At 32.2% G+C, this 16884-nt stretch overlaps 1 protein-coding gene across 10 annotated transcripts in view; it reads left to right on the top strand.

Annotated features, from left to right (window-relative positions):
- The window catches only part of Epha5 (EPH receptor A5), a 339772-nt gene that overhangs the window by 63066 nt on the left and 259822 nt on the right, over positions 1–16884 (top strand). For all 10 annotated transcript variants that reach the window (XM_015482150.2, XM_048784581.1, XM_048784579.1 and 7 more), the window contains exon 3: positions 8276–8939. In XM_015482150.2, the coding sequence (XP_015337636.1) occupies positions 8276–8939 (664 nt within the window). The remainder of the gene's footprint in view (positions 1–8275; positions 8940–16884) is intronic.

The raw sequence follows: 16884 nt of genomic DNA, 5'->3' as shown, positions 1-16884 counted from the left end.
CAAATGGTTTAGTTAAACTGTATTTTTTGGGGGATGGGGGCAGGATAGCAAGGGTATAATTGTATTTATTTTGCCTGGAACATTAAATACACAAGAGGTTAATCTATTTTCATTAAATTGAGCCCCAAGTGAAATAGTTATTTTTTTTCCTTTCTTATTTACTGAAATTTTCATGTAGCTTTGGAAAGAAAGCTTCGTGAAGAATATGTAGCTATCTACAAAAGGATAGTATCTATTAAAGAATATAATAGTATTACTTTAAAATTTTACATGTTATTGAGAATATATATGTTGAAATAATACCAAGAACAATCTTCAATATTTTACAATGAATGTGAAGAAGGAATTCTTTATAATTTGTGCGTATGTGTTATGTGTGTGTTCATGTGAAATTGTGAAACATGAAAAAAATATTAGACTCTTCTTAAAATCTCCATGATACATATGTATTAAGTAAGTATATAAAATTGAGATCATAATCATTTTATAGAAAGATATAGTTAGAGGCTGGGTTTGTGGCTCAGTGGCAGAGCACTTGCCTAGCATGTGTGAGGCACTGGGTTCGATCCCCAGCACCACTTTGAAAAACAAAATAAATTCAAATACAATAAAGGCATTGTGTCCATCTACAACTAAAAAGAAAAAAAATTTAAAAAAGAAAGTATGTAAGCTGTTGTTATAGTATACAAATGATTGCTTATATTATCTGAGTCCTGCATGATATCAAATGTTGAACTGACCATCTTTGGTTTAACTTGATGTAAATCCCTGGGGAGGAAGCTGCTATAGCTTATGCAAGGAGATATATGGATATACAGTGGTGCTATCACGAACTAATCTAAATCAGAATTCTACAAACCTATTTGATTTTAGTGCTTCTTATAAAATTACAACTCATGGCACAAAATCATTGAGAAATTAGATCATATGTACTGTAGGTAATTTGGCTGGTTTTTGATCAAACACTAATGAGATCGTTTAAAATTTTATTAAGTTTATTAATTTGTTAATTTCAGGCATGCCTGCCCACTTAGCTCATTCTGTCTTTTAGAATTATTATTGACTTGGTGATAAGTTTGAATTTGTTTTCATTAGTCAAATCTCAAGGAAGAATGCCAGATTTTAAACCTTGAAATATTCGTGACAAACTCATTTTATCTATTTGAAACTATTAATATCTCCATTTTTAATGAAAAGTAGAATAAAGTAAATATAAGCATACTTTTGATGTGTATATTTTCTCTTTTGGCTTTTAGATTACCTTCATCACACTATTTAAGTAAGATATAGTAAGATATACTTTTTTTTCCTGTAATTCCAGCAGCTTTGGAAGCTGAGAAAAGAGGATCACAAATTCAAAGCCAGCCTCAGCAAAGTTGAGGTGCTAAGCAACTCAGTGAGACCCTGTCTCTAAATAAGATACAAAATAGGGCTGGGAATATGGTTCAGTAATTGAGTGCCCCTGAGTTCAATCCCTGATACCCCTCCGCACCAAAAAAAAAAAAAAAAGGATATACTTTTTGATTAAATAATAAAGTTCTCTAGTTGTACATGTTTTATCTGATGTGCTGCTTTTTGAGGTTTCCAACCTCCAATTCATTTCTTGTGACCTTGGATTAATTTGTTAAAGAGTAAATCAAGCAAGAAGTGATTCATTTTATTGAAAACATATCAGTAACTGCAACATTGGAGAAAAGTCTGATTTTTTTTTTTTTTTCTCGCAGGAAGAAACTCTCCTCTTAGCCATTCAGACTTAGTATTGTATATAGATGCTCAATTGTTCATGAATTTCCCTTTGAAAATATTCATAGGAACTTGAAAGTCTAAATCTGCCTTTTTCAAGTAATTTTATTTGTATCATGAATTGAATTTGAGCTCATAAATATCTGTACTATTCCATGGGCAATAAAGTAATCAACTTCAGTTTTATTTCATACACAGAAAATTAATTGAGTCATTTCTAGCTGTATTGCCACATCATACTCATGAATTTTAAAGATGTTTTAAACAACTCAAATTCCTACTTGATGCAAGTCTTTTCTTTTCCCCCACTAATGTATTATTGAGGAAATGTAACCAGATTTCAATTCAAATGATTTCTGCTGGAAGTTGATATATTTTGTCATGTTTATTTTACTAAAGAACCATAGCTACTAAAGAGATTGAATTTGTAAAACAGAAACTCTGTTACACATTTTATATTTTTATATAATTTTTTCCTTAGGTTTATACATAAAATCAGAGATTCTTCTGTTGCCCAATGGGCTGTTTCTGGTCTTGATTCAGAAATCTGGAAACTAAACAAGGAAGAAATGACATTAAAATTCTACAATAAATGTCAACATATTTATCTTTGTAACAAATTATCTTTTGAAATACCTACACCATTAGGTAATGAAATATTTCCTCTTTTTGTTGGTCAGAATGATCTCATGTACCCCTATATATTATGCATTATAGTTTTGGCCTTTATAATAGACAAAACATTAATTATCATCAATGTTCTAATTGTAGACATTAATTGGTATATCAGTTGCTCTGGGTCTCAGTTTATTCATCTGCAAAATGAAGTGGTTATGTTTTATATGATTATGTTATTCACACAATGTCATGGGAAAATTGATTTAAACATGGGTGTATCTCCAAACTATTATTCCAGTATTCTCTTAAGTTTGAGCTTTGCACATATTATAGGATCACCTTTGAATGACAACAAAAAGCATGCTGACACAAGAACACGAACTTGTTCTCTTTTATTGGCTCCTCATTGTTTGAGCCTTTGGGCAGTCACTGAAAAGAAAGTTGCACTGAAAATTTTACCCAGCATACACTGTTTTTAGTAATATGTTGTTTCTTCCTAATGAGAAATGGGTTTTTAGTTGATTGTAACACCTTAAAAATAATAATAGCCAATATACATACATTCACACATGAACCCAAACAAAAAATACCTTTCCACCAATAGTTGGATACCTCACCTTATTCTGCCACTAAGCATGTTTCCAAGTCACTTATCCTTTGAATTTTTCTGATCTAGTTTCTCTCAGAGAAAATATCCTACATTGAATGTACTAGGTAGGAACAGAATTCTGTAGAACAAGCAGACAAATGAAATCATTAGAATATCCAACAAGAAGGAAAAATTTGATTTTAGGTAAAATGTGAATTTTTTGTCAGAGATAAATATTATGAAATGTTAAAAGTTTTATAAAATATAAGATTTATAAAATATTATAGGTAAGGATATTAGGTATTATTTATCATGTGTATGGGAAAGAATGAAAATAAGAAATGTATTCAGGTCTAAATAAAAACATTTTTATGAATTTTAAGGAATTTAGCAAAATAAAAAATAGGAAAAAATAAAGCTGAAAATCTGCATTGAAATTTAAAGTAGTACAGTTAACTACACAAGAATAAAAAGAAAATACTCTCACTCTTTGAAGTTTTTAATTGTATATATAAAATTTCATTTTATTTATGCAGTAGCAGAAAACTTCCATAAAGTCTACATTTAGGTAAATATATTTTGAGATAGGAATTAGAGTGTTTTGTTCTTGGTTAAAATGGGTAAAATGCCAGACTTCAAAATTTTAATGCATATCAAACTGTTCTTGGGAATTTTCTAAGATCATGAAAGCAGTATTGCTCTTTTTCAAACATCAGTGTTCTAGTAGCTTAAGATAGGGATATCTTCTATGAAGTTAGTGAAACATACTGTAATACAACATGGATACATACACTGAATATAATAAATTATATCTAAAACATTTTGAATAAAATTTGAGGCATATCACTTATTTTGTTTTAGAGTGTTTTAAAAGGCATTATATAAAATATTGTGATATTAAAGGATAATGAAAAAAGAAGCCTTTAAGCAATAAACAAGGTCTTCCTAGAAAGTTGTGTTTTTGTCATGTCAGAGAAATACTGAAGACAATGATTCTTTGCCCAATTTTCACATCACTCTGCCAAAAAAAAAAAAAAAAAACCCTCAAAACCCACTAAGATTGTCTTAATATCATTTGAGGATTTGACTCAAACAAGAGTTTAGGTACAGTGCTACTCTATGATGTACTATCTTCTGAGATTTTAATTTGTACAGAATAGTGTAGAAGGCTAATCAGTGACAAAATAAAAATGTGTACTCTGAAAACATTTTCAAGAATACAATATCTAAATTAAGCTATAAATTATAATTGGTAAGATGTAATGATAATGAAAATAGTTATACAGGCTAATATGCCAAACTAAACTCATAATAATTATATGAATAATTGGTTTGAGAAAATATATTTAAATAAATGCTTAGAGATTTTTAATAAAAAAAATTGCTGAAAAAGAACTTCCAAAAAATCTGAATTCATAAACTTTCTAATTTGAATTGATAGTTTAGAAAAGGTACAGAGAGAACGTCTGTTCTTTTTAATAGAATGTCAGTCATATAATTGTTTATTTGGCATGTTTGAATTATTTGAAATTTAAAATGAACTGGATTTCTGGACTAAGGGGAATGCATGCATGTTTGGCATGAGTTCATTCAATACAAAATATCTCTTGAGCACCCTCCTCTGTGTTCTGTAGTGTCAGATCCTGAGCTGCAGTTTATAATAAGACCATCATGCATGTCCACTTGCATATAGGTTTCTGAGTGTTAAGATATATAAAGAAAGGCAGAAAGATTTTTATGGTTACATGACGACTGAAAAAATGGATATTTAGTTTTAACAGTGTGTGGTAACAATTAATGAAGTGAATCAAGAAATTGAGGTTTTTTTTTTAGGCAAGAAATCTAAAAGGTCAGTGAAAGGCAGATAGGGAGCAATTACTTCTTAATGGTTTGGGTAGGAAGATGGTAATTCCATGATACACATATGAAAATAAGTCCCTTCTCCACTTTCCTGATGAATGAGGTAGCCTGATCAGGCATGTGTTTGGAATGCAACTGGCTTGAAGAAAAGTCAAGCCAACCCAAGATGACTATGTAGTCAGTTTTCCAAATTTTAAGGTAGAATACAGGAAATAAGGAGAAAAAAATGCAGAATATAGGAAATAAGGAGGAAAAATATGAGAAGCATGGGCTCAAAGGATGAGAGCTGCCACAGCTAGAGAGCAGAGCTATTGCTCTTTATTGTATTCAGTGATTTGTGCTTCCCTAGTACCCACGTTCATCAGTAACCAAGGGATTAGCAAATATTTTATTACACCATGGAATATTTGTAAAGGCAACAAAATTGAACAGAAAAACATTGTTTTCTATCTGTGCCCTTCATTAAATTCTGTAACCTCCTTGTCACGACATTTTAAAGTATCTAGAAATTGGCCTACTATATTCATATTACTTAGTGTTATTTTCTCTCCACTGCCCCACCCCCCAAAACCTTTCTTTCTCATGGCTGATTTTTGCTGAGGAGAGTAAGATGACCTCTTAATATAAAAAGGGAAGAAACTACAGAGGAATTCCAATTTTTTATTTAGATAATCTGTAATAACTGAAATAATTTTGTCCATTTCTTAATGTATTTGTTTAAAGGAGGGCATATTTAGAAAATGTATTTTTTACCTGTTTGATTTTTTGAATAGCTTATTGCCACAATTATTTAAATTAAAGTCTTCCTGTTTGTCAAGGAGAAATATAAAATGTGAGCCTTCATTTGTATTTTGGATGCTTGAGAAGAAAAAATAAATAAAATCTTACCACAACAGATTTTAAATTTGAAGAAAATTACAGTTTTTCTCTCCTTAATTGAGAATATTCAGAGGAACAAAATGCTTATGCACATACTTTGAAATTATCACCTGAAGCAGTAACTATTAAGCTGTCTTGTCAAGTGCTGCTTGGCTTGCATGTTTAATAATATTTGTGCTACCATGAACTTCGTACACACAAAGACTGAATTGCTTGGCTTGTAGTCTTGGAATCTGCTGCTTTTTTGCTTGCTTTTATTTGCTACAATGATCTTACTGGAATATATGATGCTGAAATAGGTCTTCTGAAGTGATTTAAGGTGAACAATTTAAAATCCATTTGTATTTTGTTTTGGACGACTATCATAACATAAAATAAATATTTAAAAAGTAATAGTGTAACATTTTGTTTTTATTTCTTAAAGAGAAGAGCTTTAATGCTATTTTCCTTTTGCTAAACTAAAGACCATGTATTTAATTTGTCATGGTAGATGGATAATTTTCAGTTTTCATTTGGTTAGTTGAGGTGCTGATTTGCATGAAATATTAATTGTTACATACAGGAACGATTTCTAATGTAGAGATGTATACTTCAATCATTTGTGAATAGTTTAATGATATAGTGGTAAGACAGAAGGTTGGTTTAGAAAACCAGAGGCTAAGTAGAGTTTATATACATTTTGAGAGAAGACAAAAATAAGATTAAATGAAAGAACCAATGCTTCTCATAACAGCAGAATGTGAAACTTGTTAGGCAAGATAAAATCTTGATGTCTCTCATGTGAATTTAAGGAACTCAGCAGTTTTATCTCATTAGCACCTTTTACTTATGTCTGCCTGATGACAGCTAGAATTTTGAGAAGGGCCATCTGAGGTATGAGATTTATTTGCACCCTTTGTGCTTTCACATTTTGCCCATCTTTGCCAGTTGGACAGAATGAAGAAATAATGCTACACTTAATATGAAGTCTAAAAAATGTCTCATAAAATTTATCTAAAATAGTCACACATTCTTATTGGAAGTTAGTGTGGGTTCTTTTCTCTCTGTTTCAGTGACTTTTTAATGATTTAAAATAAAACCAAATATAGTTTTGTGAATATACATTCTATAAGGCTTAAAGAAAAGTTTTGGGCTATCATGATATCTTTATCAGGAATAAAACTTTGGTGCTAATACTGTTCTGGAAGTGCTCATTGTACATTAAGATTCTCAAAACTGGGGTACTTTATCAGGAAAAAAAGGTGTATACCTATTCTTTGAACTGATCATATTTTGAAAGCTATATAAATCATACTCAATTATTTTTATATCCTGTACGTTTTCAGAATCTTAAAGTAACTATTCATAAAGTAATGCATTGATCAGAGGGAATTAATCCATTCACAAGATATAACAAGTCAGTTAATTTTCAAAATTACAAGGCTGTGCATATTATAATCCTGTAATTTCTATTTTGTATCTGTGTCTGTATTTGTAGATAAATTCATGAATACATATTTAGCTATCCAATTAGTGAAAAAGTTCTGAGTTGCTAGGTTCAATGAAATAAAGATCTAGTATTAATTTTAAACTAATGTATTTTTTTCAAATTATATTACATCAATGTACTATTTGTCATGTGACAGAATTAAATAAGTGACTTTTCACGTTACATTTTTCACGTTCTTTTTCACATTTGCTGTTCTTTTCTCATTTTATTTTACAAATTTAGACATTTTTCCCCCTCTCATACTTTATCTTATGTGTTACCTTTCTGCTACTATGACAAACGTTTATTTAATCAAATTATAAAGATAAAGTGTATATTTTGGCTCATAGTTTTCAAGGTTCCAGTCTATGATCAGTTGACCCATTGTTTTTTGACCTATGATGAGGCAGCTAATTATAGCAGGAGTTTGTAACAGAGCAATACTGCTTACCTCATGGACAGATAACAAACTGGAGGAACAGGAAGGGAATAAGGACCTAACATCCCTTTGCGGACATGTCCCCAATGACTTACAGACTTCCTACTATGGCAAACCTTTTAAAGATTCTACCACCTCTCAATAGCTTCATGGGAGGAGGACAAAACCTTTAGCATGTGGATCTTTTGGAAATATTATCCAAACCATAGCATAGATCCTATTTGTTTATATACTACCATTCTTCCAAAAATACATACTTTCTCCGCTTTGCTTCTTATTTATCTTAACTACATTCATTTTATTTTACTTTTACTCTGAAGTACATGCCTCCTCCCCAAAAGATATTGGAACATATCATTCATATTTGTTCATCTTTGAGTAAATCTAAAGAGCTTGTAATTTCTTTAATTTAAAAAAGGAGGGGCTAAGGGTGTTGCTCAGTGGTGGAGTGCAAAGTTGCATGGTGACACTCTTAAGTTCAATCCCCAGCACCAAAAAAAAGAATAGAATTTCTTGTTAATTTCTTCTCCCAAATTTGTAGGGCTCTTTCTCTCAATACTGTATATGGAGTTTATGGAGATTTCTATACATGAATGGATTTTCTTTCATGATTTTTTTCTATTTTTCCTGTTTGTTTTCTATTTCAAAAATTTCTTTTTCTCTTTTTTATATTGTACAGTGGGAAGAGATTGGTGAAGTTGATGAAAATTATGCCCCTATCCACACATACCAAGTATGCAAAGTTATGGAACAGAATCAGAATAACTGGCTTTTGACCAGTTGGATATCCAATGAAGGTGCTTCCAGAATCTTCATAGAACTCAAGTTCACTCTGCGAGACTGTAACAGCCTTCCTGGAGGACTGGGAACCTGTAAGGAAACTTTTAACATGTATTATTTTGAGTCAGATGATGAGAATGGAAGAAACATCAAGGAAAACCAGTACATCAAAATCGATACCATTGCTGCTGATGAGAGCTTTACGGAACTTGATCTTGGTGACCGTGTCATGAAACTGAATACAGAGGTCAGAGATGTAGGACCTCTAAGCAAAAAGGGATTTTATCTTGCTTTCCAAGATGTTGGTGCTTGCATTGCTCTGGTTTCTGTGCGTGTATACTATAAAAAATGCCCCTCTGTGATACGGCACTTGGCTGTCTTCCCTGACACTATCACTGGAGCAGATTCTTCACAGTTGCTTGAGGTGTCAGGCTCCTGCGTCAACCATTCTGTGACAGATGAACCTCCCAAAATGCACTGCAGTGCTGAAGGGGAGTGGCTGGTGCCCATTGGGAAGTGCATGTGCAAGGAAGGATATGAAGAGAAAAATGGCACCTGTCAAGGTAAGAGTTGCCTGTGGATCTACAGGGGCTTTCTGCTTCAGTTGGATCATGTATATGTATTTCCTCCAAAGATTATGAGCAAGTGACCTTTTACTTTGCTAATTTATGGAGATTCTTGCTCTTCAAGTTTGATTTCTCTCTTCTCTGAATTTTAAAATTCCTGGCAACGATGAAAGATTTAATGTAATATTTTATTGGATATACATAATAAATACTCAGAGAGTGTCTGACTGGCTGTGCAATATTTCATATTCGCTTTGCTTTCAGAAGTTTTACTTTTGAACAACACAAGCCAAGAGATTAGTAACTTTCATTGTATGATTATGGTCCAATGTTGCTGTTTTCTTTCTATACTTTACTTGCTGTATGAAAGTCTAACGCAAAATCTTACAGGAGGCTTGTTTTGGTATGCTTTAAACTGCCTTTTAAAATGTCTTCAAAAATAAGTTCAGGCATATGAATTTCACAGTGAAACATTTGTAAACGGACAGGACTTGGGTTAGTATGTTGTTTACATATGGTTGCTATTACATGCTTGCTTTTTAAAATTTACAGATCAATTTTAAATGCATAATAAGCAATGCCCCATGAAAATAACTGTTTGGAGATAAAGCCAATACATATAAAAGGTCATTTCGAAGCAATTTGCACTTGGAGATTTTTTTCTGTCTTAATTTTTCTTTTAAATTGAAACTTGATCATGCATGCTTCCCTGTTCATTTGAAAATGCTTTCATTTTGCCTGTAGTGTGGTAAGTTGCCCTTTCAAACTTGGATAAGTATCAATGGCTTTTTGGAACAGGATAGTACTTTATGTCAAAGTGAAGACATTGGGGGAATCTTAGAGGGAAAAACAAACATTTTTTTCCTTTAAATATTATTTGTCCTAATGAACTTGAACTTGTTTTCACCATGATGTGTGTAATGGGAGTTCATGTTTATTAACTAAGAAGAAAACCAAATGCTGAGCAGTCCCTCAGTTCCATCTGGTAGCTTCAGGTGCATTTTTATTTCCTAAGTTCACTGTATGTATTATGTGTATCAAACTTGTAAGTTTGCTCAGGCCAGCCTGTAGATGGGTAGACATCCAGGAAATAAACTAGGGACATTATCTGGAAGTCATAATGACTTTGGTTAATTCATTCCATTTAGAAACACATTGCATATACTTTAATTTCTTATTTTGTATTCTTTACAATATTATCTACAATTAATTCTATGGTTGTTTTTCTGTGTAAGTTGTAACTCGCCACACTTAATTTGTACCTACATACCATGGACACCTAAAAGTTTTGTTAATTCAAAATTATGTTTTTGAAATATTTATATGTTCGTTAGGGAAATGAATCATAGTTTGTTCAGAACTGGATTTCAAACAAAGTTCTGATTAACATTCTCTTAACTTTTTGTTTTGAGCAGTTTTACTGGTTCACAATGAGGTCATATGTAATTGTAGAATCAGAAGCAGGAGTTAAATTTAATCTCTTGACTATATTGTAGTCTAACATATTATAAATATGTCTTACTGGTTAAGTGTAAAATTTTGTTTCTTAGTCTTTTAAAGCAGCATGGGATACTTGATTGATTACATTATTTTAGAGAATATATGGTGGCTTAAGATCAAACCACACTGAGCTTTATCTTCATATCTGCTTGGCAGAGGCTATAAGAGGCCTCTGCATTTTTAGAGGATAAATTTTGATTATTGATGGATTAAGCATTCTGCTGGTACTTATGAAATATCTTGAGGGACTAGTATTTCTGACAGTATGTTTCTTAGTGGAAGCATTTAACACATTTCTTCTTTCTCCCCTCATAGTACTAATAATTGAATCAGGCCAGAGAGACAGAGGAGATAGGGAGGTGAGCTGCAGAGGTTGCACTATAGAAATCTTCATGAAGCAGACTCTCTTATAATTCCTGCATTTAGCTCCCCACCCTACTAGCCTAGTAGGAAAAAAGGCTTCAGGGGCCAAGTGCAAGTGATCTATATACTACAACAGCCAGAGACTGTTCTATACTATGTGGTGTATATGAATGGTGTTTTACAATGTACAAATGATGTACAATTCCATTCTAGGAAGATTTTTTTTTTAAAAATTGTTCTTTTCAGTTATACATGAGAGTAGTGTCTATTTTGAGATGATTAGACAAACATGGAATATATCTTATTCTCATTAGGATCCCAGTCTTGTGGATATACACAATGTTGAGATACCCTGTTGTATATTAATATAGGTACCTAAGAGAAGTTATGTCAGATTCATTTCACTGTCTTTCCAATTCCTATCCCCTCTCTTTCCTTCATCCCTTTTGTCTAATTCACTGAACTTCTGTTCTCCCCTCCTTCTTCTGGGTTAGCTTCCACATATCAGAGAGAACATTCTACCTTTGGTTTTGGGGATTAGTTTATTTCACTTAGTATGATAGTCTTCAGATCCATCCATTTACTGGAAAATGTTATAAATTAATTCTTTCTTATGGCTGAGTAATATTCCATTGTCTATAAACCATGTTTTCTTTATCTACTAATTTGTTGAAGGATTCCTAAGTTGGTTCCATAGCTTAGCTATTGTTTATTATGCTGCTATAAATATTTATGTGGCTACATCACTGTGTATTGATTTTAACTCCATATACTGCAGAGTGGCATGACTTGGTGTTTTCCTTTCTAGTTATTTGAGGAATCTCCACACCACTTTCCACAGTAGTTGTACCAATTTGCAGTACCACAAGCAATGAATGAGTGTACCTTTTTCACCACATTCTTGCCAATATTTATTGTTACTTGTATTCTTGATAACTGTCATTCTGAGTGGAGTGAGGTGAAATCTCAGTGTAGTTTTAATTTGCATTTCTCTAATTGCTAGGAATGTTGAACATTCTTTAAAAATTTGTTGACCATTTGTATTTCTTCTTTTGAAAAGTGTCAATTTAGTTCCTTTGACCTTTTATTGATTATCTATGGTGTTAAGCTTTTTTAGTTCTTTGTATATCCTGGAAATTAATGCTTTATCTGAGGTGCAGTTGGCAAAGATTTTTCTCTCATTCTGTAGGCTCTCTGTTCACACTCTTGATTATTTCCTTTGCTGTGAAGAAGCTTTTTAGTTTGATTTCACTCCATTTATTGATTTTTTATTTTACTTCTTTTAGAAGTCTTATTGAGGAATTTGGTTCCTAAGCCAACATAGTAGGAAGTTGGGCCTACATTTTCTTTTATTTAGTGCAGGTTTCTAGTCTAATACCTACGTCTTTGATCCATTTTGAGTTGAGTTCTGTGCAGTATAATAGGGATTCAGTTTCATTATAGTACATATGGATTTCCAGTTTTTCCAGCACCATTTGTCAAATAGGCTATCTTTTCTGTAATGTATGTTTTTGGTGCCTTTGTCTAGTATGAGATAACTATATTTTTGTGGTTATGACTCTGTGTGTTCTAATCTGTTCCATTGTTTAGGAAGAATTTTGAATGTTCTATAAATAATTTCTCTTTTTGGATGACTAAATAAATAAACAAAATTTTCAAGTTTGTTTTGGTGATTTCAGAAATCACAGATATTCTTGAGGCATTTTATATCTATACATAATGTGTGTATGTAAATGTAAATATGTGTGTTGATGGATGTGATATAAAATGCCATTATTATTGTCAGTCATTCTATGATCTTAATACCCTATCCTCAAATTTTAAAATGTGAAATTGATGTTTGGAAATTATCCTTGATTAGAAAAAAACTAGAGAGCTTTCTGACACCTCTTTCCTAATCATTAACCGTTACAAAGTGTTTACAGAATTTAGCAACCCATTATCTCTTGAAATCATCCACTTCTATTTCCTTTTTCCTCAAATCCCTAAGTATACCTAATAGGAAGGAACTTCATTTTTGAGTATACTGAATGATATTATGTGTAGTTTTGATTTTGAACAATGTGAATATATCACTTATGTAAAAATGCAAATCTTGTAGTTTTGCACACTCATTACATCCCACCACTTTACAAACTTCTTTGGAGTCCTTCAAGATCAAACTTTTGTAACACCCTAAAACTCTGCATGGGTTTTGCCCTTCTTATCTCTGCAGACTCTCCTCCCCTCCCCAACTACATCAGCTCCTCTTAGTTCTCCAAGAGAGTTTACTTACCTTCATTATTTGTTTTGAAAGAATCCCGTTCTCATCCCCTGAAATATTCTTCAACCTCATTTATGCCAGTTAAGTAATTCATGCTAATCCTTCAGATCTGTAGTCTAGTATGCCTTCTTCAGGGAAGTAGTCCCTGACTCCTCAAACTAGGTCAAATCTCATTGTTATTTACTCATATATTTTCCCTTCAAATAATGACTTTCCCTACTTTGATTACACTATATACCTCCTAATGGCAGGGTTCGTGTAGGTTGAGTTGACAAGTGAGAAATCAAAAGCAAGAAGAAGGGAAAGGGTATTCCAAAGAGAGGAAAGAAAAATGTGTAAGGGCATAAAAGAAGACTGCATTTTATAAATATTGAGTTTTTTTCTACCAGGTATTAAATCCAGGCATACTTAACTACTGAGCCACATCCCCAGCACATTTTTATTTTTTACTTTGAGATGGGGCCTTGCTAAGTTGCTGAAGCTGGCCTGGAACTTGTGATCCTCCTTCCTCAGGCATGCAGATGTGCACCACTGTGTCCAGCTAAATATTTTGTTCTATTGATTTATTTTACCTTTGTATTTATCCACAGAACATATCTTTGCTTGGACTGAAAATTTACAAATATGTCTTTTTAAATGATCGTTTCTTAATCTTAAAACTCTCAGGCCAAAAATCTCAATTTTTTAGGTATTAAACCATATGTTTTTGACACTTTATATATTAATTATTATAGATGTAATCTTAGTAAATTTTGCAGAGCCTCTTATATCACATATTAAAATATATTTATAGGATGGCCTTATTGCATAATGACATTTAATTATTCAGTTTCTTTGATATTAAATTATGTTAGAATATAATTAAGGATGTAATTATATTAAAAGCTGAAGTTTGAATATATCTATTATAATGATTATCATATATTAACATTTACTGAATCTGTACATGGTAGTCACTGTCAGATCATGCCCATGTGACCTGGTATACTTACACTCATGGGGGAGTTGACCAAAGGACTTTTAGAGACTAATTCTTCAGGGTACAGAGTATTGGGCAATATTGAACCATATGGCTTAAACCCAGATGACAACCAAGCAGTGATTCAGTCATCCTGGCCAGTTTAGCAATTCATAATCTGTCATCATTATCCAACTCCCTTTCATTTAACTTCCTTTAAGAAAAATCAACTTCCTTACTCATAATAATCTGGTTTAGGTGAGATAATAAAATACTCTGGTTTAACTTAAAATATACTGTATATTAATTTTTGTGAGGCAACTAATATATAGCCTAAATTTTCAATAATAATTTTAAGTATACAAATTCATTTCTCTGAAATGCTCTCTACTTTCAGAAATAAGTAATGTTTCCAAATCCATTTACCCAAGTGTGTTTCCCTACTTGTTATTTATTATTATTTCTGGTGAAATTCATGCAATGTTTTTCCTTTAAGAGTCATGTAAGAAATTTTTTTTTGAGTATAAAATGGTTAGCAAAAACCCATTTTGGAAGTTTCTGCTTTTTATTGAAATGAATGTGTTTGACAGAAGTAATTGAGTTCACATGAATCAAATGTTGCCTGCTGAGTTCTCTTGTGATTATGTTGCTGACTTACTCAGATGCAAGGCAAGACCACTAATCTTCATCAGTTGCTGGTGGAATGAAGTAGTAATTTGAAATTAGCCCTGGATAATTATAGTTTCACTTTTATCAAATGGAGGAAAGAGATTTAGATTGTGGGTCACTGCCAAAACCAGTCAGAGTGAAGAAGGTATATGGTGCATGCTAAAATACAGGGTAAGGGAGGTTACGCGTCAAGGGCTGTGGAGAAAAAGCACTTATTAATTGTCCAACTGGGAGATGATTGCACAGCAAGGAAAATGTAGTGAAAATACCCAACTCAAAAAAGAGCCTTGATTCAGAAACAGTACAGATACAGCAGGGAGCAGTATGTCGATCATTCATACTTCTGGTGCATATTTATGATTGAAGCAAAATTGGCTGGAAATATAGTTTATTAGATGTTCCTGTAATTATACATTGGAGAGCCTAGTTATTTTTAATTAGGCATATTACCAAAAACATCAAAGAGGTTGAACTTTTGGTTCTATTTGGTATGTTATTTTATGCAACAAAGGAAAACTAATTTTAATTTCAAAATTCGAAAAAAAGGGTGGTGATTATGGAAGTTCAATGTATCATTGGGTGTGTGTGTGTGTGTGTGTGTGTGTGTGTGTGTGTCCTGCTGCTGAGATAAACCACCGAGACAATTAAACAACTAAGTCCTTTCATCCATTTGTGGCTATTATGCATAAGGATAATAAAATAGATGATCCTTTTTTCTTTTTTCAATTTAAACAGGTTTCTGACATACTTTTTGGATTAGTTCTATTAAAGTTTTAGTGATATTCTGCATTTGATTTTGGTTTTCTTCCTAAATAAAGGTTTCTATTTAAGTCAGATATTCTTTTTAGTGGGTTGGAGGTGCAGGGTGGTGGCCTATTTCTTGTAGGATATTTAACAGCTTCTTTGATGTCTACCCAGTAAACGCACTAGGAATCCCAGATACTTCCAGATAAGGCCAAATACTCTCTGAGGATAGTATTGCTCTTAGCTGAGAGAACTACTAATCCAACTATTCTCTCACCCCAAATGAACATTTGTGCCAATAAAATGTTTATGAACTGTTGCTTTTGTAAAAGTTTACATTTTTTTATAATTTCCAAAACTTTTTTTTTGAGATGTGACTGATTTAACTTCAATATGGCAAGAATTATACTTCTTTTGAGAGATAACATACTCATTAAGCCCATTCATTATGAGTCAGAACACCTGGGATCATATTCTACCTTTAAAATTTACCAGCTACCTATCCCTGTGCAAGTTTCCGAATCTCCCCAAACTTTGCTTTCCTCATCTCTACCTACCTCTTAGCAATCTCATGAGATAGTTAATGAAAAGTGCTTAACACAGTATCTAGCACATTATACTTATTCAGTAAAAATGAACTATTTCCTATATCTTCTATTAAAAATAAAATATATTTACATGAATATATGTCTTCTATTATAAAATGGTTTTATCTAATTCTTGAGAAATTTATTTATTATAGGATATTTTTACAGTTTTATTCATTGAGTGAAAAAAAGCCATGTAAATATCAAAAAACTTCCTTTATAAATATTTTTCTAGAGACTCAGCATTGAAAGATTGGCTATTTCTTTAAATATTACTATTTATTCTTTATTATTGTACTGTATCCTGCCTGTACAATTCCTGTATCCTAGGAATGCAGGCCTATATGCATACAAACAAGCATATGGAGTCTTATCCAGTTACAAATCATGAGAATTTCTAAGAGTGTTGCTAACACCTGGGGTGGAATTTGCTAATTTCAGGTAGGGTCACAAGAAAAAGTTTTTTCTAAGGAGCTGATTTTTAACACAGATGGGGAAACAACAATGCAAAAATTACAGGGATCAGTGTAGTAAGCTGAGGGAATTTCAATTGTAGAGATTTATTTTAATATATTAATTTTGTGTTTCTCTTTTCTTTATAAAGTTCTTATATTAAAATCAGAGAAATGATATTCCTGAATTTGTAGGCTAAGTGATGCTGTTCTAATGCATGTTACATTATCTTAAAGATAGAATATATCTAATAAATTATCTGTGGTCAAATACATTCATATCAAACTTGAAACAAACCAATTTATTCATGAGTGGTATTGTTGGCTAGTTATTTGTAAGTGAAACCCATTGAAGGTATGAAAGGCTTTTAAAATGAAAGGGGGGGAGGGAGGGAGAGAGAGAGAG

The sequence above is a fragment of the Marmota marmota genome, unplaced genomic scaffold, assembly GCF_001458135.2.
Source record: "Marmota marmota marmota unplaced genomic scaffold, marMar, whole genome shotgun sequence".
NCBI classification, from domain to species: domain Eukaryota; kingdom Metazoa; phylum Chordata; class Mammalia; order Rodentia; family Sciuridae; genus Marmota; species Marmota marmota.
The sequence above is the reverse complement of the archived record's forward strand: the minus strand, read 5'-3'. Positions and strand labels throughout refer to the sequence as shown.